The sequence below is a fragment of the Solea senegalensis genome, linkage group LG4 (genome assembly GCF_019176455.1).
Source record: "Solea senegalensis isolate Sse05_10M linkage group LG4, IFAPA_SoseM_1, whole genome shotgun sequence".
NCBI classification, from domain to species: Eukaryota; Metazoa; Chordata; class Actinopteri; order Pleuronectiformes; family Soleidae; genus Solea; species Solea senegalensis.
Genome location: NC_058024.1, coordinates 23,114,082 through 23,138,136, shown reverse-complemented (window position 1 = coordinate 23,138,136; position 24,055 = coordinate 23,114,082). Strand labels below are relative to the sequence as shown.

The 24,055-nt window shown below is 41.5% G+C and overlaps 3 protein-coding genes across 5 annotated transcripts in view; 2 read left to right on the top strand and 1 right to left on the bottom strand.

Moving 5' to 3' along the window:
• sema3fa (sema domain, immunoglobulin domain (Ig), short basic domain, secreted, (semaphorin) 3Fa) overlaps positions 1–8,263 on the top strand; it is a 60,374-nt gene extending 52,111 nt beyond the window's left edge. For all 3 annotated transcript variants that reach the window (XM_044022936.1, XM_044022935.1, XM_044022937.1), the window contains 9 exons: positions 3,289–3,358; positions 4,068–4,212; positions 4,321–4,543; positions 4,885–4,973; positions 5,067–5,108; positions 5,206–5,363; positions 5,777–5,844; positions 5,957–6,090; positions 6,186–8,263. In XM_044022936.1, coding sequence (XP_043878871.1) covers positions 3,289–3,358; positions 4,068–4,212; positions 4,321–4,543; positions 4,885–4,973; positions 5,067–5,108; positions 5,206–5,363; positions 5,777–5,844; positions 5,957–6,090; positions 6,186–6,614 — 1,358 coding nt within the window. In that variant the 3' untranslated portion in view covers positions 6,615–8,263. The remainder of the gene's footprint in view (positions 1–3,288; positions 3,359–4,067; positions 4,213–4,320; positions 4,544–4,884; positions 4,974–5,066; positions 5,109–5,205; positions 5,364–5,776; positions 5,845–5,956; positions 6,091–6,185) is intronic.
• Positions 8,264–9,910: 1,647 nt separating this feature from the next.
• Positions 9,911–14,434, top strand: gnat1 (guanine nucleotide binding protein (G protein), alpha transducing activity polypeptide 1). Its single transcript, XM_044022939.1, has 9 exons — positions 9,911–10,226; positions 11,232–11,274; positions 11,374–11,515; positions 11,627–11,784; positions 11,866–11,994; positions 12,093–12,222; positions 13,119–13,272; positions 13,381–13,601; positions 13,685–14,434. The coding sequence occupies exons 1-8, from the start codon at positions 10,121–10,123 to the stop codon at positions 13,569–13,571; spliced, it is 1,053 nt and encodes a 350-aa protein (XP_043878874.1). The 5' UTR covers positions 9,911–10,120; the 3' UTR covers positions 13,572–13,601; positions 13,685–14,434.
• A 135-nt stretch (positions 14,435–14,569) lies between these two features.
• edem1 (ER degradation enhancer, mannosidase alpha-like 1) lies at positions 14,570–23,211 on the bottom strand. Its single transcript, XM_044022938.1, has 12 exons — positions 22,582–23,211; positions 21,099–21,171; positions 20,455–20,558; positions 19,936–20,107; positions 19,615–19,798; positions 19,163–19,337; positions 18,377–18,497; positions 18,118–18,288; positions 17,960–18,033; positions 17,779–17,875; positions 16,948–17,133; positions 14,570–16,841 (listed from the first exon to the last, which is right to left on the bottom strand). Exons 1-12 carry the CDS (start codon positions 23,049–23,051, stop codon positions 16,752–16,754), a joined length of 1,917 nt encoding a protein of 638 aa, XP_043878873.1. The 5' UTR covers positions 23,052–23,211; the 3' UTR covers positions 14,570–16,751.
• Positions 23,212–24,055: the final 844 nt, after the last annotated feature.

Below are 24,055 nucleotides of genomic sequence, written 5' to 3'. Positions count from 1 at the left end.
CAATCCAATTTTAGACATTTTGAGTACTTTTTGCTCAAGTGTGTTTATATAGTTGGTGAAAATAATTTATTTCATCAGATTGTCTAGGTTTTGTTGTTAAAAAAAAAAAGAAAGAAAAAAAGGATATAAGACACTCCATGTTGCACATTGTTATACCCTCTGTATATACTGTTCATTAGTACCCTCTGTATATACTGTACATTATACAACATAGTAATGGAAACAATCAGTCAAAATGCTCTGTGTTCTAAGGGTTAAAATGAGCAGATATTTTGACAGGCCATCGTAGTAAAATCACACGTTTAAATGATCAAATTAATGACGGCTGAGTTCCGTTTAGCTTCATCGTGCATGCCGGTTCACTGTCACACGGTCCTGGCTTACATGAACATGTGACCAGTAGCACATTGTGTGCTTTTTCCTGCTAAAATATGACATGGCTGCTGGACACGGGTTCCATTCCAACCGTTATTACAGGCGAGAAATTATAACGCGTCTGCTTAGCATCAGCCATCACGACTTTTTGTTGACAGCTCCAGTATCGGTAACTTTCTCATTGGTTGAGTTCTCTCCACATTTTAATCCACAGAAAACCACTATTTAGCACATCTCCTCTTATGTGTCGCCTCCCGTAGAAACTGCAGCCCTCAGATTAAGGTATCACTGACTCATACATGTTAATCTCTGCTGACATGTGTGTGTTACTTTGAACATTAACACGGCTCTGTTACAGTCGGTTCTACCCTTTCTGTTTCTAATCAACATCGGCGTGTTTTTATGCACGATCACAGCGATGAGCAGCTGGGTTTGGGGTTGATGACTGACGGGATTAAGCAGGAATTTGTAGTAATCCTGGCGTTTATAGTGACTGGTGGCATGAGCTGCTGATCTTGGACTACTCATTTTGTTTAAATTTCACTAGAATGTGTTTTCATTCATTGAGTTTAGCATCTTTAGCAAAGATGAAACCTACTTTCCCTGAATCCATCTGACAACATGGACTCCAGTTAATCTCTGTCATGACACTCGATCGATATTTTGAGTCAACTGTGAAGCAGCTGCTTCAAGAAATGCATGAATAAAATAAAGCATCAAATGACACAGTGCTCAAAATAAGAATAATGCACATACTGAATGCTATTTTAAATCATTTACCCACTTTTTTATGCATCAAACAGAGCTATTATTTCTGTCACAAAGCATTCAGCAGTTACGCTGTTCTGTCAGTGCAGATGAGCGCTTGTGGTTAGGCCACTGCGCTGTGTCCCATCCCAGCTCTGTGGTCGCAACCAGGCAGTCTGTCAGAAATGTGTTCTGTCTCCTGCCGGTCCTGATGGAGCCCAGCAGAGGCATCAGAGTGGTTGTACACGAGCACTCAGGGGAAACAGCAGAGTACACTCAGCAGAGCAGAGCTGAGCTGAGCCGAGGCGGACGAGGAGAAAGCATTCAGCATTCAGCGTTTTCCCCGGGAGAGGAACGGGTTATAAAGACGGAGTGAAAACGACACATAAGACACTTTAGAGTTGAAAATGTCTGCCAGACAAGAAATGAGAATAAATGTGTTGGCAATAGGTTTTTATTGCCTTTTCTGAAATGTAATTATAGAGTTATTTCTTTTGTGACTTTAGTCCCTAAAAAAAAAAAAGTCCCTTAACCGTTTCATTCTTTAGGAAGAAGTGGATGTTTTTGTTGTTGCTTTTCTCTGTAATCATTCATCCCTAAGTGGACATTTCAACAACGTATTTTAGGTGCACAGCTCTTAGACCGGGTATCATGGAGATAATCGCATACAATCAGTGGTTGTTTAACATCCAGCGTCTCTTTAGTTTCTCCGCAGCACCTTTATTTATCTCCAGTGGAGATGTTTCTCCGCTGCTTCAGAGTCTGTCTGATCTGACACATCAGAACAAAAGTTGCTGTGACACAACTTTGTGCTGCACTGATTTATTTCTCTTCCGTCTCCCTGCTCTCTCTCTCTCTCTCGCTCTCTGTCTCTCTCTCTGTAGCCGGGAGGTCTGTCAAACTGGCGTCAGCTGGTTATGAATTCCTCCTCTGTTTGCCAAGTCAAATTTTCACTCTTTTTTTTTGCAGCCATTACCTGTCATTTCTATACCTTGACGCGTAGAAGGAGTTTTTCGTGATCAAAAGAGGCTTTGTGTACTTTGCAGCTTTGCCAAGTCAGAAAATGGTACATTTGAAGCAAACCATGTGGATTTCAGCTTTCTCCTGTTTATTCAGCGCACCTTAGATAACGCCGAGGGCACGAGGATCAACATTTAATCCTCCACATCGTTCCACATGTGAAATTGTAGCTTAGCATTTTATTTCAGGTGATGTCTGAGAGATTAACACGTGGGGGTCACATTAATAGCTGGGCAGAGAACCATGAAAAAGATCTGGAGTTATAAACGGAGAGGATATATGATTCCACGATTTCCAGACTCTAGTAATTGTTGGCCCATTCTGGGATCTTTTCTCCAGTTTCACATTGATGCAGTGAAATAAATGGACGTGTGCGTTCGTGCGGGTGAGGTGTTCTTCTACTGAACCTGTCTGCTCTACATTTATTTCACTTTTCTTCTGTTATTATATTGTTTTTCTTTGCACTTTTTCCTCTTATTAGGTCATCAGAGGATATATGCAGGTTTAAAAAAAATACCTCAACCCTTACAGTTAGTGGATGCATATGGCTCCTATTAAAGCCATGTTGCACTGGAGATCTCTATTTCACTTCTATTCCCCACTGAGACGGGGCAGTTTCAGGTTTTAGGAGAGTTGGAATTCAGGTTCCTACCAAAATTCCAGAGGACGCACAGAAGAGGGCTCCATAAGTCACAATTAGAATCTGTGAATGGATAAATACAAATGCATATGTTTAAGCATTCATGATGTGAGTGCTGATTCTGCAAATTAATCCCCATTTCAGAAGGGAATACTCGTGGGGCTTTTTTATCTGACAAAATAATATTGGGTATGACATAAGAAGAAGCAAACCAGCAGGTTCTTGACCTGTCTGTCATGAAAATATAAAATATTAACATCATTACATGTATTTGGCAAAGCGTTTGTCCAACCACACTGATTTATCAAACTAAACCAACTACATCCAGTAACATCATGAAACGTCAACATGCTAATAGTGTTTTAGTAATAAATGAAGAAAAAAGAAAGAAAAATCATTTGAATGTGATTTATTGATATTTTCATTGAATTTAAGAATATTTTCTCTACCTCTGCTGCTCAATATTCATTCCAGAGACTAATAACTACAATTTCTTGCTTTATTAGGGGATGTGTATATCCAGCCCACTCAAGATACCAGGAATCCTGTCATCTATGGCGTCTTCTCCGTGTCGGGGTAAGTGACTGACGAGCTCTTTAAACTCCCTTAACTTTCATGTAGTTTTGAAAGGAAAGCTGCAATTTCCTCTTCCTGCAGTTGTATTTAGTTTCCGCTCAAACCTGAAGGTGTGACAGCTCTCTCTCCGTCTCTGTCTCTGTCTCTCTCTCTCTGTCTCTCTGTCTGATATTGAAATGATCTGTTGCACACGGCCTGTCACATTCAGGCTGCAAAGTCCCAGACAGAAAGTAGAATGTGGAAACTGCGAGACTGGCACGTTTGATTCGGCAGCACGAGGCAGCCAAACACGACATGTAAATCGAGCACGACACAAACGCGAGGAACAAATATTGTTATCGCTTCGTCCCGTTTTCCCACGGGCATCGAGCGCATTCTTCACCCAGCTGATGGAAACACATGCGGAGCTAATGACAGAGGCGCGTGACAGGAGTCACAAACATTGTACGCCCGCCGCATGGCGGCGAGAGCCCGAGCGCCGGCGATTTTCTCCCTGCAGTACGTGGGTGTTTGTATGTCAGCGCGTCAGACAGCCTGACTCGAGTCGAGAGTGCGTTTGTGCGTCATAAGGAAGTAGATTCTCGCAGCCACAGAGAGCCGCCATAGTAATTATCTCAGGGAGTGAGTTGATCTCTATCCACTCGCTGCCCGTCTACGTGTGCTCATCCCTCTCTCTCTCTGTCTCTCCCTCTCTCCTCCCCTCCTCCAGAGCCGTGTTTAAAGGCTCGGCAGTGTGCGTTTACTCCATGGCTGACATCCGCATGGTCTTCAATGGACCGTTTGCCCACAAGGAAGGACCCAATTACCAGTGGGTGGCGTACACAGGGAAGATCCCCTACCCACGGCCTGGCACTGTGAGTTATAAACAAAGCAACATGATGTATATTCTTTAATATGAGCTCAGATTATTGAGTGACAGGCGTCTGGTGGTGGTGTTGTTGTTGTTGTTGTTTTGTCAATAGTGTCCTGGAGGCACTTTCACCCCCAACATGAAATCCACAAAGGATTATCCAGACGAGGTTATCAACTTCATGAGAAACCACCCCACCATGTACAACCCCGTATATCCAGTGCACAAGCGCCCCCTGGTGGTGAGAACTAACGTGGACTATGAGTTCACCACCATTGCAGTGGACCAGGTGACGGCCGCCGACGGCAGCTACGAGGTTCTCTTCCTGGGAACAGGTGAGTGGAACTGTGACTGTCGTAGTTATATAATCGTCATAAGTCCATAAGCCCTGAGTCTATCTGGGGGACGGAAGGGAAGTGTTCACACACCTGCTGTACATGCAGTTCACTCATGTGCTTACTGTGGAAATGAAAAAGTAAATCTTTCACTTTGCATACTTCACACTCTTATCAACTATTGTTCACATGGTTGTATTTTTATTGTCTTGTATTGTCAAAATAAATCTGATTATTCTTGATTTTAAATATAACTTCAATTCACTTAATTAATATGTTAAGACTGAATGTGAGTCAGCAGGGCAGGGTTTAAACTCACTTTCTCTCGTGTGTTTTTATAGATCGGGGGACGGTCCAGAAAGTGATTGTCCTGCCGAGAGATGACTTACAGACAGAAGAGCTGGTCTTAGAGGAAGTGGAGGTCTTCAAGGTACAGTAAGCCACCGTTCTCTCACAAATAATAATATTTAATGTCATTATCTGCACATTTAAAACTGTTTTTTTTCTAACTGTGTAACTGCAGGTTCCTACGCCAATTACCACCATGAAGATTTCATCCAAACGGGTAAGTGACATGGAAACGGCTCATGAATAAAGCAAAATACAAACATGAGCGTGTACAACAGTCTCTATTCTGATCTTTACATGTGTTGTTATTATAGCAACAACTGTACGTGGGCTCAGTGCTGGGCGTGACCCACTTAGCTCTGCACCGCTGCGACGTGTACGGTGAAGCCTGCGCCGACTGCTGTCTGGCCAGAGACCCGTACTGCGCCTGGGACGGCAAATCCTGCTCAAGGTACTCGGCGTCACAGAAGAGGTGAGGATCAACAAAGATGGTGTGGACTGACTGGTGTGTGTGTGTCTGTGTGTGTGTTTGTGTCTGTGTGTGTGTGTGTGTGTGTGTCTGTGTCTGTCTCTGTCTGAGTATAAGAAACAAGACGCAGCAAATAAAAGAGGATGTTTACAAATCACTGCCCTCCGTGTTCCACATTTCACTGCATGGGGGGAAAAGAAGGTGAAAATGCAGACACAGTGGGTGAGAGGTGGTTTGTGTGAACTGATGAGAAGCAAATATGTATCATGAACCACTGGTGGCTCTTTATTTACATCATCAAGGGACTTTTGCACCACCTACAAACATAAATGTGCATTTTCTTTTACTAAATGTTTGAAAAAAGCTGAAATATGTTGTATTTTTTTTATTCTCATCTGTTGATCTGACCCCTTCAGACGGAGCCGCCGACAGGACGTAAAGTACGGCAACCCGATCCGCCAGTGCAGAGGTTACAACTCTAACGGTGAGTGTTGGTTACGCACGCGCTCGCCCAGCTCAGGAACTCGAGGGTTCTTCTCTTGCTCCGTCCGTCTTAACGAATAAAACCTAAAATATATTCGCATGTTGGCATCTAGCAAACAAGAACACGTTGGAGGCGGTTCAGTACGGCGTGGAGGGGAGCACCACGTTCCTGGAATGCCAGGCCCGCTCTCCTTACATGTCTCTGAAGTGGCACCTGCAGAAGGAAAACAGCGACAGGAGGAAAGAGGTGAGCAAAGCGCCGACCTCGCCGCATCAGTCTTTGTGAACAACACTGGTGTTAATTTGTCACTCCGCCCCCCCCCATCCTCCTGCTCCTTCCAGATTCGCTCAGAAGGCCGCATCCTGAAATCAGAACAAGGTCTTCTGATCCGCTCGCTGCAGTCCGCCGACAGCGGCATTTACCACTGCAGCTCCACGGAGAAGAACTTCAAACACATGCTTGTGAAACTGCAGCTTGTGGTTCTCTCCAGCCGCACGGTCAACAACGTGCTGGTGGAGACGGGCAGTCCGGCCCTGCCCCCGCTCCAGTCCAGCGCCTGGACACCGAGCGCCGGCCAGTACAAAGACCTGCTGACCATTCTGAGCCAGCCGGAGATGGGCCTGATCAACCAGTACTGTCAGGACTACTGGCAGCTTGGAGACGGCACGCTCGGGGACAACAAGGCCAAAAGCCTGAAGGAGCTGAAAGAACAGAAGAAGCCGCGCAACCGCCGGCATCACGACGAGCAGACGACTCCAGCTGAGACATGAGAAGCTGGACAGAACCCACGCAGTCGTCCTCAATCATCACCCGTCTACCTGTGCACACGGCAAACCATCTGTTTCGTGAAAAGACTTCACACCGATAATAGAAACGTGGAATTTTCCTAATGGGAAAGAACAAGACACTTGCAACCCAAAGTAACAGCATCGCAACAGTTTCTATGTAACTGTTTCAAAACAAGTACACAATATTTATTGTAAGTTGTAAAAAGTAATTCTTTGTACGTATCTTAGAAGACATGTTTTTTTGTGAATAGGTAAATCTGTGCAAATATTGTTGTTATTATAATATTATTGTGCGTGATATTTCTTTATAATAATTGTGTTATTATGTTGAGGATACCTTTTTATGTTTGGTGTTTTTTGGAGAACGATAGCCCCACCCCCCTCCCCGCGCGGCGTGGATGCGGACCGTGCTCAGAAACTGTAACAGACGACCGTGTTGGATCACATGACTGCAGGCAGTATTTAAAGTGTCAAAGCTGGGACGTAGCTGAACCCTCTCGGCTTCCCAGAACTTTTTTTCACCAGAACTTTCATCTGTGCATCGGACGAAGACGCGCGCTGTCGATGATGGCATTTCACGGGGACATGCGAGGGATTAAAGAAATGCCCGCAGACTGCAGCCGTGACGGCGCGTCACACTCGCACAACCACATGTTGAACGATGATGTGGTTCAATCACTCGCCCCTCCAAATTCTTCCTAAACCAAGTGTTTTTTTCTGTTTATATGTGAATATCACATTTCAATGTTGTAACCTTAAAGAAAAATAATCTTTGTGATAATAAGCTGTTTTGGGGTGGTGGTGGGTGGGGGGGGTTGGAGAAATTGTCTTTTAACAACAGGAAAAGCTGAAAACGTAACATTGCCTTCTCTTTTATCTCTTTTAACGAGATTAAAAATTCCAGCGGGCAGCTAACTACGCGTGAGTTTGTGCCAGTTTGTGGTTAAGAACTATTAAAGAGACAACGAAGCACCTTCTGTCGCCAAACGCGCTCATCTCAACGCACGGTCGACACTTCACATGTTTTATGCAGCGTGTGGTGTATCTACAGTAAATGAATCCAAAGTTTGCATTCCTGCCAGTTTTCTGCGACATAGTGGGTCTCACTAAAGGGAATATTGTGTCCGGCCACTTCAATAATCCACACAATGTCACCACAGAGCTTTCACTGCGACCCTTTTTCTTTCTCCGCCTTGTGTCGTCGTGCCGTCCTGCTCTGAGCACAGTACACACACACACACACACACACACAACCACGAACCTGAAGAGAAACCTTGTACCACAATCTTCAGAAGGTGGCTTGTCATTGTGCATGGGCATGTACATGTATATGGTATTTGTCTAAAATACTGCGTGGCTGTGCAAAACGGTTTATTTCTGTGGGATTTTAAATCCTCTTTTTTATTCTCCCTCTCTCGCCCACTCGATCATAAATTAGGGAAAACAAAAAAATCTACCGCATCTACAGTATGTTGTTTTTCCTCTACTGGACAGACGTTTGAGGTTAAATTGATGTATGATATCCTGCACAGTTGATGTTCTCATGTAATGACTTGTAAGATATTACTCTCATCTTTTCTTCCTCATCAATGTTGCGGACTAATAAATTAAAGCTCTATATTTTATAATAACACGTGTTCTCTTCTGTTTGACAGTGACGGACACACGCGGTCTACGGGATTATTTGTCGTGTCTTTGCGCGTTTGTTTTCTTGTATTTCCTGGAAATATTCCTGAGGCTTTACAAGAAGCAGTCCCACAAGTTAACAAAGGTGCACCGGTGTAGTTTAAGGCACAGGTGCCTCACTTCTTTCAAACTGATTTAGATTTTTAACCGTATTAAAACCGTTTTTTTCATTATTTTGTCCTGTCACGGTGTGACAATTAAATAGAAATAACTGCAGTTGTTGTTTTTTGGCCATGATCGACTCTGTTACTTTACCACTGCAAAAAAAATGAAAATATGCACTAGTGTAATTTCCGGTCAGTGTACAATGAGTCAATAATTCAGTGTATTGATTTAATCTCACCATTTATTAAGGCTGACAATTTAGCTTGAAACAAGTCATTTTCCCTAATAGTAGTTATATTTTCTTGTTTTTGCATTTTTTGCAGTGCATCTGGACTCCTGTTTGTAATTTAAATTTGAAATGTAATTTAATTTCAATCTTATTTTATGTGCCTTGTTTTTACTTCTTGTCCTTTTAGTGTCTCTGTGAGAAAATGTGAGCTATAACCCTTGGTGGTGCCACGTGAGCAGTAATTTGGCGTGGGAATAATACATGGACGTCCTGGGAGTGTGTGGTTTATAGGTCACATCGTCAGACTTTAAAAATCGTCTCATGTGTTGTTGAGTCAAAGTTATGATTCATTTCATATCACATGTTCAGTCGTGATATAAAGTAGCAATAATTGTGCAGAAGTCTCAAAATAGACGTGTTTTCTTTACTTTTTGTCCATAAAAACGAGCCAAGTGAACTTTGAACTGTGACGTGTTTCCAAATTGCACAAATTCGATCCGGTTTTAAACATTTTGAGTAACTTTTTGCTCAGGTGTGTTTTATATAGTTCATCAGATTGCCTATAGGTTGTGCTAAAAGAAACGGATATAAGACGCTCTATATTGTTAGAGTACATGGGAAAAATCCAGTGCACACACACAGCAGTTCTGTGTGTGTGTGTGTACTTAATTGAGAGTGAGTAGATTAGGATCCCAACCAGCTTCAGATTGAGGTCAATAAGATCTGTCAGGTGAAACTGCAAAGCCTGTTAATTACCTCAGAGCTCACCTTTCAATATGTTTGCACAATCTTACAAGAAATAACCGTGTGTGTGTGTGTGTGTGTGTCTCCTCTTTATGTTTATGACTGGGATGTGAGGGTGTGACCCCATCTGAGACAGAATCTCGTTGCTGTCGACTAATCCTCCCCCTTTTCCAAAAAACATATATCCTCTGTTTAATCCCACACCTGATTCTTTATTTCTTCTTCTTCTTCTGACATTTGTGTAAAATGGTTAAACTTGTGCAACCAAGTTTATGACAAAGGCCCCAAAATGATGGAGCTTTATGTGTTTCTCTTTTTAAGTGGACCAAGAACAGCACAGAGAGAGATAAGCACTTGATCCGACGTTTATCTTCCGCTGAGCACAGCAAAGTCCGCCCCCCCCCCTCTTGAAAGGTTAAATCACTCCTCCACTGATGAATGTATGAATGTCCGCCTCTCCTCACACCTTTCACTCTGCCCTAAAACGCCCTGTCCTTGTGCTCCATTGGCCACCTCCGGTCAGGTGGACAGGGGATGCCCGAAATCCTTTCCTAAGACAAGAAAATACTCCCAACATGCTCCAGTGTTCGCTGCAGGCAGTTGATGCATCAGCTGCACGGTTGACAGCACCGCTCGGGCAGCAGGCGATCCGCTAGGACCCATATTTTTACCCCCGACACCTGGCTTTTGAGTAGCGGGGGGCCCCGAGCCTGGGAAAAGTAAGATGGGGGCTGGAGCAAGCGCCGAGGATAAACGCTCCAGAGAGCTGGAGAAGAAGCTCAAGGAGGATGCAGACAAGGATGCGAGAACTGTCAAGCTGCTGCTGCTAGGTAAAGACAGCGGGCGACAAAACCTCATTGTTGTGGCACTGATTACACTCATTTTAAGAAACTGAGCTACTTTTGTATTTTAACGTATACGATCGTTATCCTATCTGTCTGACAGAGGAGGAACTTTCTATCTCAGTCCTAATTTCTTTCATTTACTCGTCACAAACTCATGCCACTAAGTAAATGTGTAGTTAATTATTCACCAAACTGCAGAAGCAGTCGGTTAAACAGTCGACACGTACTTGATTCAATTAGTATCGTTATCAATCTGTGCATTTCATTGCTAGGACACTTTATTAATCACATAACCCCAATCCCCTCGTTAATCCTTAAACACAGAGGGCTTAACCATGAAGGACAAACCCAGAATTACACAAGGCTCCATGTCTACACTGTAACACAATCTTAGTCTTTTATTTAATTAATCATTATTATTATTATTATTATTATTTACCCATTAGAGCTGAAGCTTTTTCCGTGATTAAAACAAAGATTTCTGTGATGTGAACGTATTCTACATTTCTTTTGCTCCACATAACAAAAAAAATCATTACAAAACAGACACTTGAGACGCTCATTATTTCCAGGTTTGACGAACACTGATCACAACATTTTTTTACATTTTCTGACGTGTTATGGACCAAACGATGACTCGATTAATTGAGAAAATACTCCACAGATTAATCAACTGTAAAAAAATGATTGTTAGTTGAAGCTCTATTACTTATTTAGTCTTTATTTAAAGCAGGCTGTACAGTGTAGTGTTAGTGTTGCAATATGAAAGCAAATGTCTACGTACAACTTTACAATTTTAACCTTTATTACATTAATAATATAATAGTAATCTTATTACCTGCGATAGATAGATAGATAGACAGATAGACAGATAGATAGATAGACAGATAGATCCTCACTCATGCCCATTAAATAAAGGTCATTTTTTACAGTTTGGAATAAAAACATCGATCTATTTATTAACCCATGTTTTTTCTCCTTTGATCACAGGTGCGGGAGAATCAGGCAAAAGTACAATTGTCAAACAGATGAAGTAAGAATGAACCCTTTTTCTTGGAAACATATTTTTTTCTTAACTCCCTGGAATGGAAAGAATACAAAAATACTTCATACTGTCTTATTTTCTCCACAGAATTATCCATCAAGACGGTTACTCACTTGAAGAGTCCTTGGAGTTCATCACGATCATCTACAGCAACACGCTGCAGTCAATGATGGCCATAGTGAAGGCCATGAACACCCTCAATATCAACTACGGCCACTCTGACCAGCAGGTACTGACGGCCACACACACACACACACACACACACACACACACACAGATGGGTACATTTCTGTGTTGTGACTTGTGAAGTGAAGCTCGTTTTCCCGCGCTCGCGTTGCAGGACGACGCCAGGAAACTGGTGCACATTGCAGACACGATTGAGGAGGGCACCATGCCCAAGGAGCTGTCGGACATCATTTTGCGCCTGTGGAAGGACTCGGGCATTCAGGCCTGCTTTGACAGAGCGTCAGAGTATCAGCTCAACGACTCTGCTGGATAGTAAGAAATCACCCAGGCTCAAATTGACCTCGTTACAAAGTCTTTTTTCTTAATGAATATTATTATTATTTCCTCCTTCAGTTACCTGAGCGACTTGGAGCGACTGATCCAGCCAGGATACGTCCCCACCGAGCAGGACGTCCTGCGATCAAGAGTGAAGACGACCGGTATCATCGAGACCCAGTTTGGATTGAAAGATCTGAATTTCAGGTGAATCCGTGCTGTGATTTGTGAATGAGAACGACAAACAGTTACATCCTCATCATCAGGACAGTAATTAACAATACTGTGCACGTGTGTCCACACAGGATGTTCGATGTGGGGGGCCAAAGGTCAGAGAGGAAGAAGTGGATTCACTGTTTCGAAGGTGTCACCTGTATCATCTTCATTGCTGCTTTGAGTGCCTACGACATGGTGCTGGTGGAAGATGATGAAGTGGTACGAAGAGTGGTGGAATACACGCTAGATATTACCAATAATCTGAGTCTTCCTCCGTCCTTTTGGACAGAAGAGTATTAGGACCACATGTGAAAAAAAAGTGAATGAAAGGGAAATTCTGAGAAAAAAGTCAGAATTAAACTTAGAGAATTCTGACTTCTCAGAATTCATGCCGTTTTATTTTTTTTATTTTTTTTCTATTTTTTTTCTGACTTTAATCTCAGAATTCTGCCTTTTTTCCATAATTCTGACTTTAATCTCAGAATTCTGACTTTTTTTCCCCATAATTCTGACTAATCTCAGAATTCTGACTTTTTCCCATAATTCTGACTTTAATCTCAGAATTCTGACTTTTTCCCATAATTCTGACTTTAATCTCAGAATTCTTATAATTCTGACTTGTTCCCATAATTCTTGACTTTTTTCCCCAGAATTCTGACTTTTTCTCTGAATTCTGACTTTTTCTTTTTTCTCAGAATTCTGACTTTTCTTTTAATCTCAGAATTCTGACTTTTTTCCCCATAATTCTGACTAATCTCAGAATTCTGACTTGTTCCCATAATTCTGACTTTAATCTCAGAATTCTGACTTGTTCCCATAATTCTGACTTTAATCAGAATTCTGATTTTTTTCCCATAATTCTGACTCTAATCTCAGAATTCTGACTTTGTTTCCCATAATTCTGACTTTAATCTCAGAATTCTGACTTGTTCCCATAATTCTGACTTGTTTCCATAATTCTGACTTTTTTCTCTGAATTCTGACTTTTTCTTTAATCTCAGAATTCTGTTTTATTTATTGATTGATTTTTACATGTGGCCCCAATACTCCTCCGTACTTTTGACACACAAAATCCAGTTCACTTGTTTCTCACCGGCTCTTCTCATTCCTTTCAGAACCGAATGCACGAGAGTCTGCACTTGTTCAACAGTATCTGCAACCACCGCTACTTCGCCACCACTTCCATTGTACTTTTCCTCAACAAGAAAGACGTGTTCCTGGAGAAGATCAAGAAAGCTCATCTCAGCATGTGTTTCCCTGACTACGACGGTGAGGTCCACGCGTAAACAAAGATTGAATCAAAGAAACTGAAAACTACATGTCAAATATGTCCTTTCTTTCTTTCTTTTTTTGTTGTATTCATCTTTTTTTATTTAGGACCCAACACCTACGAGGACGCCGGTAACTACATCAAAGTGCAGTTCCTGGACCTGAACTTGCGGCGCGACGTGAAAGAAATCTACTCTCACATGACCTGTGCCACAGACACAGAGAACGTCAAGTTTGTGTTTGACGCCGTAACCGACATCATCATCAAGGAAAACCTCAAAGATTGTGGTCTCTTCTAAAGAAGAACCACGCTGAGGAACCCTGCGGAGGTGGGTGGAATTTTAAACAGCATTAATAATTCCAACAAACCGTTGCATCGACTAAACCAGCGTGAATTTCCTTCTGTTCACAGGGAGCTGCTGTAGCCCCGTCACGTTCCACAAATCCCTTCCTCGATTGAAACTGAGGGGCCCGAGATGAGAAACTTGTCCCCTAAAAAAAAAAATCACCTATTTTCGCAAACCGTAATTTCAAACTTGTAGCTTTGACTAAAAGACTTGAGGTCAGCTGACACCAGAAGACTCTTCCTGCGCTAAAGACTAAAGAGGAGTTGAATTTTAGTCGAGTCTAACTTCTTTAACGTCTTTCAAGGAGTTTGCAATCTGTAGTTAAAATGTCAAAAGCTTGAGTCAGCGTAGGGGCGATTTCATTCCTCTAACGTATGTACGATCGTGAATAGATGCCACAGGTTAACGCGTCGTCTCTTTGCTCCAGTTACTGGTCAGTAAAGCGCCAAAGAAGGAACCGAGATGCGATTAGAGATTTTTAAATGAACACTAGAAGCTTTTTTCTTTCCAGAGCAGTTTTGAGACAATTCGAGCAGGAGATGATGAATCATTTGTGAGGGAAGAGGTAGAACATGTAACTGGGAAATAGTTGAAAGGGCTGTTGTAAATAATTTAAAGTGATTCCTCAGCTCGCAGAGTGCGACGACACCATGTTGACTATTTAAACCCGCGTCATGTCGAAGAGTTAAATGAGGACGGAAGCCTTTGAGCTACAGTGTATCCTGAACAGAAACCTGTAAACCTTTAAATCCATTAAAGCTTCAGTAGACAACTGAGTATTTTCCATTTTTTCACAAATAAAAGGCAACACAGCATTGACTTGTTCATTATCTCATTTATTATTTTCTTTATTATTTTATAAAGATTAAATTGTGGTGTTTTTTTTTTTGCATTCTTGTTAGGCGTTAGATTAGAAGAGATTATATTACTTTCACATCTGTAGTGTCCACAGTTTTAACAGCTCGCCCAACACTGTCCAAAAGTCGGGCTGAAACAATCACTCATTTAATCGAGTTTGTGATTCTTTTAGCTTCTTAAATGTGACCGTTTTGTGAAATCATTACAACTGAACAATTCCGGTTTTCAATCAAGATCATCATCACCATCATCTCCAGATTTGGAAAACACTGATCACCATTTCCTGACATTTTCATGACTCGAACAAATCGAGAAAATAATCAACATATTCATCGATTATGAAAAATAATCATTAGTCGCAGCCCTAGTTTACAAATGACGTGTATTTTGATCGATAAATGCCCACAAAGTAAAAGAAGTTGAGCACGTTATTGCACCAAAGCTGTTTGTGAATCCGGAGCTACTAATGAAAGCTAATGACAAAGCGACACCGTACGTCTGCCCTGTGTATGTGAGAGACGATTATCTACCTGCAACTTTATGAGCAACAAACAATTGTGAAACGTTATTACGAACATTTTTGCAATATGCATGCAGCGGCCAAAAGGCTTTTGTGTCATAGATCTTCTCTCGTGCAACCCTTTAAAAAAAGAAAGTAAAAAAACAACACATTTACCAAAATGTTAAATAATAATCTGAGGAGAAAGTGGGTGATAGTGTTGTAACGGCTGATATTGCAACCACAGCCAGTATCAACTGGACTTCATTTCAGGTGCGATTATTCCCCGACATTTTAGATGAACAAGCTGTAACATTTTGCAATATAAACACCTAATGCTGTCTGTCTTAAGACACGTATAGACACTTAATTTAATGAAAGCTCTTATTGCTTTCTGTTTGTTTTTTTCCTTGAAACCCCTGAGTTCTCACCACGCGACAATTAATAAACGTGAGAATAAATCAAACTATGCGGAGGAAAATCATGTCTGACGAGAAAATAACAACAATACATGTTTTTTTTCACTTATTTACCATTACAAAAAATGTGTTTTATGGCTTATTTCGTCATGATGTAAAACTGTCACATAGACATTTCATGGATTAACCCTATTGTGCAGTTCTGTCATTGGCCTCAAAACAAAAAAATACTCTACTCAAAATGAACCACAAGTAATTTGCACTGTACAGCATCGAGAAAGACCACGATCGTTTGAAGGCACTTTAAAAACAGAGTCTTCCTTAACCTCTCACACACGCAGCTTCCATTCATTTGCCTTAACATAACATTATCCCCCGACCTTAATGTCTAACCCTAACTTTAAATAAACCACAATTCAAATCCTAACCAGCTCCTCAGAAAATGAGGTTCACCAAGCCTCATTAGGACCAGGTTTTTGGTCTCCATGAGGACTACTGGTCCTGACGAGGTCAGTGTTAATGCTAGAAAAAGGTCCTAAAAGAGGTAACAAATACAAGTACACACACACACAGACTGATGGCACGTTTGTTTGCCCTTTTATAAGATGTTGAGAAACTAAACTGTTTGATTATTGTTCATTTTGTTCTAAAGCGAGACAGACAAAAGTAGCCGCGTCGACAATTTTGGACAAACTAGCCTCAGGTCTACAAAAGACCCCGAAAAACTTCCTATAGGCACAATCTAAGAAAAATGCATCGCAAACCTCACAGGATGCAGTGTTTTACAGTGCGTGTAAGAGGCGTCACCTATCGATACGTAGCCCTTAGATAACAGCGACGATGCAGTCCAGATTCCACTGGTCGTCACGTTTAGAAAATGAACTGGAGGTGAGTTTTTATAGGCAATACATTTTACATCATGTGTGGCTACTAGATGGCACTGTTCCCTTAAACACAACTGTATTATTCACAGCTTAGCTGTCGCGTGAACACATTCACACAAAAGTAGACGCACACTCATCGTCACTGAACAGACACACACACCTAGTCATTCTAAAAAACCACAGTTAATTTATCACCAGCCAAAAAAAAAAAAAAATTGGTGACGCATGACTCCTCCTCCTCTTTGTCGTCAAGCAGGAACCATTGTTTCCATTGCTCACACACCCAGAGAACTTTTAATTAATACAGCAAGGAAACAAACTGCTTTCTCAGGTTTCCTTTTAAGTGTCACTTTCCCGTCAGCTGAGGGTTTTTTTGACCAGCAGTTTGGTTTCTTGTAAACCTTGCAGCGTTTTGCACCTCGGGAGGACGAAAGTGAAGGCCGCTTCACAGCTTCATTCTTCATTGTTTCTCTCAAAACAGTCCCACCATGTGATCGATCTGCTTCATGTAGACGCTTTTCAGTGGCAGAGTGTACCGTCGCTCCTCTGGGATCCTGTTACACTGCAGAATGAAGCGAGAAGGAAGAAAAGAGTGAGACAAAAACAAAATTGATGTACAGTGAGTTGCGGCTTTTTTTTTTTAAATTATTTTTTTTTAACGGCCTTACATTGCTGATGTTGCCGAGAGGCGGTTGTGCGTTTGGCTCTCGTTCCGCCAACGCCCCCTCCTCACATGGGAACATGTCGTCCCACTGTTTCTCCCTGAAGCGTTGGTCTATAGGCACGACGTGGCCCTCTGTGGTGAAGATGTACTTGTTATCAGATTTGTGAAGTGGGTTGTCCTCGTCGAATAGCTGCAATAAAACACACAAACATATCTTATTTGTATGACAGCATTTATAATGGTGACTAATTTATCACTGGTTTGAATCTCACTGACGCTCGTTTTTGTGTTTTATTTAAAAGTTACACACTTGAGTTTTAAAAGCGACTATAATATGTAAATACTGCCACGAGGGGTCGCTCAATAAAAACTAAATAAACTAAATAACAAGGCCTTGCTGAGATCAGGAGAATTGTAGTGTCGTCTCATATGCTTCCCCTGTGAGAACTTTGGCAGCAGAGCATACAGTGACAAATACATTCAATAACAAAAACAAGACACAACACACTGGCTAACTAGTAGTTCTAAAGTATTGCTTTCCTCACTCTGATGCAAAATGAAAAGGTTGGTTACTTTGTATAGAAATACACTGAAACAATGCTCAGCTATTTTTACTTTAATGTGTAAAGATTACATATTATATCTGTGTTTCTTTCAAATGGAGTTATTTTATTCAAGTTATCCAGTTTAAAGATCTCTGTATAGCACATTTCCAAGAAAAGATAACATACAATATCTTGTACTGCAATTATCACAATGTAACAACTTATGTACTGTAATATTATGGTCTGATATTTTGCCTCCTTACTCATCTCATGCTATAGCGGTAACTTACAAGGTAAAGGTATTTGCAGGTCTCGCTGAGGAAGAAGCTCTCCATGCGATCCTCTTTGGATTTGTCGACGACGTGGTGAAGAGTGGCGTAACCGCACCTGTGCAAATAACACGGCTCAGCTCACAGCACAAACAACATCAGTGCACTGTGAGAGGTAGACTGCGTTATACATGAATCATACCTGACTTTGGCATTTTTCTCAAGGCTCTGCAGAATATCCATTCCCACATGCAAATAGAAAGGGTTTTTGGTCGCCTGTAGAAAGTAAAGTAAAAATGTGCGATTATCAACCGCCACCATCATGATTTCTGTGTCTGGGCAGCATGTCAGCGCTGTTACCTGGTACAGCAGATAAGTCGACTCCACCAGTTCTGGTCTTAAGGGATAAAAGAGCACGTCAGGAGCCTGCAGCTGCCAGTTGTATCTCTCTGGCAAAGCCCCAAAGCGTTTCCAGATGGCATAGTAGAAGGCATGCAGGCAGATGGCATTATCTACATCACCATTCAGCACCTAGGGCACAGGGCATGAGCCTTTCTTCTTCAGGCGAACACATTTTTACACTTTTTATCTCCTACAAAGTGAAAGTAAATAGCCTCACCTGCAGCCCGGGAAAGAAGGCCTGCAGCGAGTCAATCCACGTGTTCATGATTTCACCACTGAACATGTTCACGTTCACATAGAGGGGAGGGTCGCCGTCTCCTTCATTACAGGACTCTCTCCTGAAAAATGAACAGCAGCAAACACAGTTTATATTATGTCATACGACGAAAAGACACTCTCTAACTCTCTCTCTGTTTCTTGTTTCTCACAGGTAAGAGCCCTTCTCAGCCAATAATTTGGTTCTTTCTGTTCTAAAGCAGTGTTAAATACTGCTTAAATAAATTAAACATTTCACATCCAAATCAGCACATTAACGGCTTATAATAAAATATCACCTGCATCTTTCCACAGACCACACATCCCCATTAGTTATTGTGTCATTTTATATTAAATGCTGTTGTCCTATTTTTCTCCAATTATCTACCTATGGTTTAAATCCACACTGTTTCAAATGAATGTATAATCTTTTTAGAACTGAACTGTAGCCCTCTGAATCATAACCAAATTGAATCGTGACTAAATTGCACAATTGTGCTTACAGTATGTTGTTGGCCACCCCTACCGCTCTATGCAATGTGTGCTGCACTTGGAGGATGTTTATTTAGTGGAACGCTGAAAATGAAAAGTGTATTTATCTCTCTAGACAAACACAAGCCTCAAATACTTGAAGAGAGGAAAAATAATACTGCAAACTGTCACTTTAACTTTTTAGCAAATAACTGACGTAGCTGTTAAAGGTTTAAACTGGAACAACAATCTACTCTGTCACTTGTATGGGACTCACCCTCTCCGCATGTGGTTCTGGATGCTCTCATAAGCAGCTTGAAACATCCTGTAGTCCTCTTTTTCACCGAAAAGGATGTATGACTTGAGCAAATATTCATAGAACGAGTCCATACCAGCTCCAAGCCCGCTCTGCTTGCCAACCCACTGGCCTGTTTGGATATTAACAACGTTCCCTGGGGACAGAAATCAGTGAAATTTAACAGATGAACTCAAGGCACCGTAGCCTTTACATGACATAAAGAAAAACAAGGGCCCAACTCTGACCTCTGCATCATCACATCTTATATTTACCAAAAGTGGCATTTATCTGAAGATATTCAGGTCATTATATTATTTATGCTGTGGCCCGCATTTGCATTTTAAGCTTGTGTCCATTTTGTCTCGGCCACATGAAAGCCAGCAGTGTCACATTATTGTAAGAAAAATGGGTATACTGTACATTATACACACCTAACAGACCGGTTTTGTTGCTCCTCAGGTTCCAAAGAGCTCTCACAGCTCGCCTGGCTACCCATTCAAATGTGGAATCCCCAATTAAGCGGCTCAAAATCCCAAACTCCACCAGTAGGGACCCGGCTCCTGCAGTGCACGTCTCGTTGACGCTATCAGAGGGGACGCCAGTCTTCAAGTTTACCTGCATTTGAAATAGAGACGGTTTGTATGAAGTCACGTAGACAGTTATGAGCAGGTAATGCTCAAACTTGTGCGTACACACGTGCAGGTACCTTATGTAATACACCTGTAACTTGTGGCCACAGCAGCATCACTCACCCTGGGGTAAGGAATGCCTGTGCTGGTGTTTTCAAAGGCCGGCAGTAAGCGGACGGCCAAGTCGTGAGCCAAGTGGAGCAGCTCGTTGTCATAACCTTCAAGGCCCACCTTGCCAAATGGATGCTTTGGGTCAGTCAGCAGGATATGAGCCGAGATAAGGCTGCCCAAGATCCTTCAAAGAGAGATGGCACACAGAAACAGAAATCAGGATATCTGTGTATATATAGAATAGTATAATCATTTAATCATTCATTCACAATTTAACTTGATCAGGCATAATGCATTGCTACTCTTCTTACTTTATTTTAAACACGTGTGCGTCTGAGATGACTTAATTCATAAAGTATCGTAGGAATTGGGATGCAATTTAAATGTACATATTTAGTAATGGATTGATAAAAGACGTGAGTTTGTTTTGGAATAACAAGACCATGTCGACACACTTTAGACTGGATTGACGTTAACTGTGTTTAAATGTTGTACTTTTTTTGACACTGAAAATAATAGCGACATTTGTACCTGATGTTTGCCTCAAACACCTGCACCGTTGAGTCCTTGTCAAAAGATACAGTATCTATAACCAGCTTGACGGCTCTCTGGAACTCTGTCACATTGCCAAGCACCTGGGAGAAACACCACATTGTGTACAAAGTCACAAAAGGGGAACAGCCATGGTGACGGAGAAGAAAGCAAACTATTAACAAAGTATCCTCTATGGAATCATTGTGATCATCGTTCATAAAGACATGTTGTTTCACATGGATGTGAGACATCACACACACACCTCAATGTGTCCCTAGTCAGGGCTCACACACACCCAGACTCACACCTACTGGCACATTAAAAGATTTGCTCCACTTAGTGGTTTTACAAAATGAAAACCCACACCTTAAAAGAGAGGAAGTGTTAGCCACTGTTCCACTTAATGTAGTGCAAAATGCAACTACATTCAGAGCATGTGACATTACAGTAAAAATCCTTCCGTTTATGCTCCTTATTGCTCTTTTTGTAATGTGAATATGTTCCAGAATCAGTAGTGAAGTGCAACAAATCGGGTGGGCACAAATGGCATTTTAGTGCCTCCAATATGCAGCTTTCAATTTTCTTTTCAAGCCACAATTTAGAGAAAGTCAGAGGTAGAGGGGTAACACAGTGAAGCTTACCAACAGAGTGTCTAAGGTGTCAATCAGTGTAAGAGAGTAGTTCCCCAAGACATCGTTTATGTTGATGTTTGACCTGAAATGAAAACAGTGAAACAGGAGCAGTTTTGTCATGAGAAATAATCACAAGACTACAACAAAAGGCACATTTTATGACCCAACATCAAGGTCAAGCATTTGGATCAAGTGTAAAAATGTTTAGTCAGAATTAGAGTTACACAAACTTCTTGTTTTTAATCATATTTTACTTCCCACTACCAAAGCAGCTTGTTGGTGTTTTTTGGTTTACATTACATTGTCTTTCACAAAAACACAATTCAGGAAAAAAGTATTAAAACAATCACCAAAGTTCAGCTGAAGACAAAAGGTGGCTGTGCTTTTAACATGCTGTAGTTTCAGTACAGACAGAGCTGAATATACATACTTCTGACTGAAGGGCAGAAAAAACAATTTTTTGGAAGATTCTACCTTAATGTCAGTGTGTCAGGTACTAGTTTCTTTTTTACACATTATTAAATGTGACAGAAATGCCTGGGACTTCAATGGTTCCGAGTTAAAAAGACCTGTTGAGTGTAAAGGTGAACTAATAAACATTACCTGTTCACCACTGCGCAGCACTAAGAGCAGTACTGTTACACTGCTGGCTAATTTGATTGCCAAATAAATGAGATGGTGTGCAGGGGACAGTAATAATGATAATGTGCACAGCTGCTTTGAATGGCGCATGTACAAATGGATGCTAGTCACTCGCGACAATCTTGAAGCCACAAGATTTGCAAATTGGCAGAAGTTCACACCTGCAAACACACACTGTCTAGACACATGTGTACCATGCTTTATTATCTATTTCCCCAATAAACAGGAACATACTTTACAAAACCTGCATTATGTACAACTGAAGAAGACCCAGAGTAGCTATAGAGATAATTGACCCCCTTGAGAAAATGTTAGTGGCTTTATAAATCCAGTGGGAAGAAGACTTCCATTCGAACCAAGTTCTTTTTATATAGTCAATGCACTGCTGGCTCCATTCTGATAGGAAAACCCCTACAAACTATTTTAAATTCCAGTGTAACCTTGTTGTTGTTAGTCTACTAATAACAATCCTTGTTTTACATGTCACCATTGTTGTCACCTTTTGTTAATAACACTCTCTGAAACTAAGCAAACAGCGGCAGAGGTGATAATTAACAGCTGTTGACACCAGCATGCACATGCCCATTTTACCTAGAATGGTCATGTGATATAAGTGAGTATGAACGCAGATTACTTCTGGTCGCAGGTCACATTTGACTGAAAACACACTTTTTCAGTGAGTATGTAGTATGGACCTAGCCTGTATTTGACAGATATTAGTTATTTTATTAGTAGTAGTAGTAGTAGTTATATTATTAGTAGTATATTACTACTAATATCTGTGTCTTGTGATATCGGTATCAGACATGGTATCGAACCATATCACCTATATTGCCCTGTCCCTACTCACGGGTTGAGCACGTCCGGTCCCCGTCCTTCACAGTCAATGGGATTCAGCTCGTCCTCAGGAAAGGCGTATTTCATGTAATTGTCGTATCCGAAATAGAACATTTCCTTGGCCATGGCTTTCATTTCCGTCTTCAGCGTGTCGGGGAAGGAGCTGTATCGCCGCACGTACTCGTCCTTGTTGCCGTCGAAGAAGCTCAGGTAGGACCTCTTGGGTGAGTCCTCCTCAACCTGTGTACATGTACTCGCCGGCTCTTCATAGCTGTGTCCGCGTATGCGCTGAGACCAAGAGTTGCCCCTCTGGTCGCTCCCCTTCCCCTCCCTGAACAACAAGTCTAATTTGCCCAAATTGAATCCAAGAGGGAAGTTGAACCCGCAGCTCACGTTAGGTCCCAGTCCGAAAGCTAGCCACAGTACACAGCTGAGGGAGAGTCTCAGCACGACCAGACCAACCACTATTGACCTCCATTGCATCTTTGCCCTGGCTCGATCTTACAGAGCATAGTTTAAGTTCGCACACCAACGAGGGCATGGGCGAATGAGAACTCCGTCACTTCCACGGGCTAAATCAGTTTCACAGGTTAAAACCACTGCAGGTTCGAGTTCGAGTGACTACGGTGGCTTCCACACTCTTCCTGTCAACAAACTAGTCCCGCCCACGTTCTGTGTCGTCATTAAAAGTGAGGCGCACTCGCCCGCTGATTGGCTGCAGGGACGTCCGTCTCCGAGGCGCGTCTCGTGGCATTCGTGACGTGTCTTCATTTAACTTGTGCGCCAATAGAAAACAGACACAACCACTTTCTTTCAAAAATCATTTTTGTATGCTTTTGTGACAGTCTGACACAGAAACTCATTTACATTTATTCTGTGAATGTGTTCGTTATATCATTGATTTGTTGAAAAGGCATTTAATGTTTAAATGCTAGGATTTCCTCTTGAATTCCATCTTATTTCATATGAAAGCTACATGTTTTATGTGGTTTACTGGTTAGTCGTGTAAATAAAAACGTCCATCAACCACCAGTTCAAAAATGAAATGACACTTTATTGTGAAACTGACAAAACCCAAATTTCTTTCAAAAAATTATCTTTGTATGATTTTGTGACATTGTCCGACACAGAAACTAATTTACCTTTATTCTGTGAATGTGTTCGTTATATAATTGATTTGTTGAAAAGGCATTTAATGTTATTTTCTTTTAGAGGAAGGACATAATCAAATGCTAGGATTTCTTCTTGAATTCCGTCTTATTTCATATGAAAGCTACATGTTTTTATGTGGTTTAGTGGTGTGAAAGGTGTGAAAGAAAAACATCCATCACCTACCAGTTCAAATGAAATGAAATTACACTTTATTGTGAAACTGACAAAACCCAAACGTCACTCAGAATGACACAGAAACCCTTGGTTTGACTGTGTTTCCTGTTTGTTTGTGGGTCACCTGTTTTCTTACAAAAGTAAAGCTGAATCAAGAAAAA

Coding starts and splice junctions, on each gene's coding strand:
- gnat1 (XM_044022939.1), top strand. CDS start 10,121: ATGGGGGCTGGAGCAAGCGCCGAGGATAAACGCTCCAGAGAGCTGGAG. Junction 10,227..11,231: donor TGTCAAGCTGCTGCTGCTAG/GTAAAGACAGCG, acceptor CTTTGATCACAG/GTGCGGGAGAATCAGGCAAA. Junction 13,273..13,380: donor GTGTTTCCCTGACTACGACG/GTGAGGTCCACG, acceptor TTTTTTATTTAG/GACCCAACACCTACGAGGAC.
- edem1 (XM_044022938.1), bottom strand. CDS start 23,051: ATGCAATGGAGGTCAATAGTGGTTGGTCTGGTCGTGCTGAGACTCTCC. Junction 17,876..17,959: donor GAGAAAAATGCCAAAGTCAG/GTATGATTCATG, acceptor TTATTTGCACAG/GTGCGGTTACGCCACTCTTC. Junction 16,842..16,947: donor CTCTCGGCAACATCAGCAAT/GTAAGGCCGTTA, acceptor TTCATTCTGCAG/TGTAACAGGATCCCAGAGGA.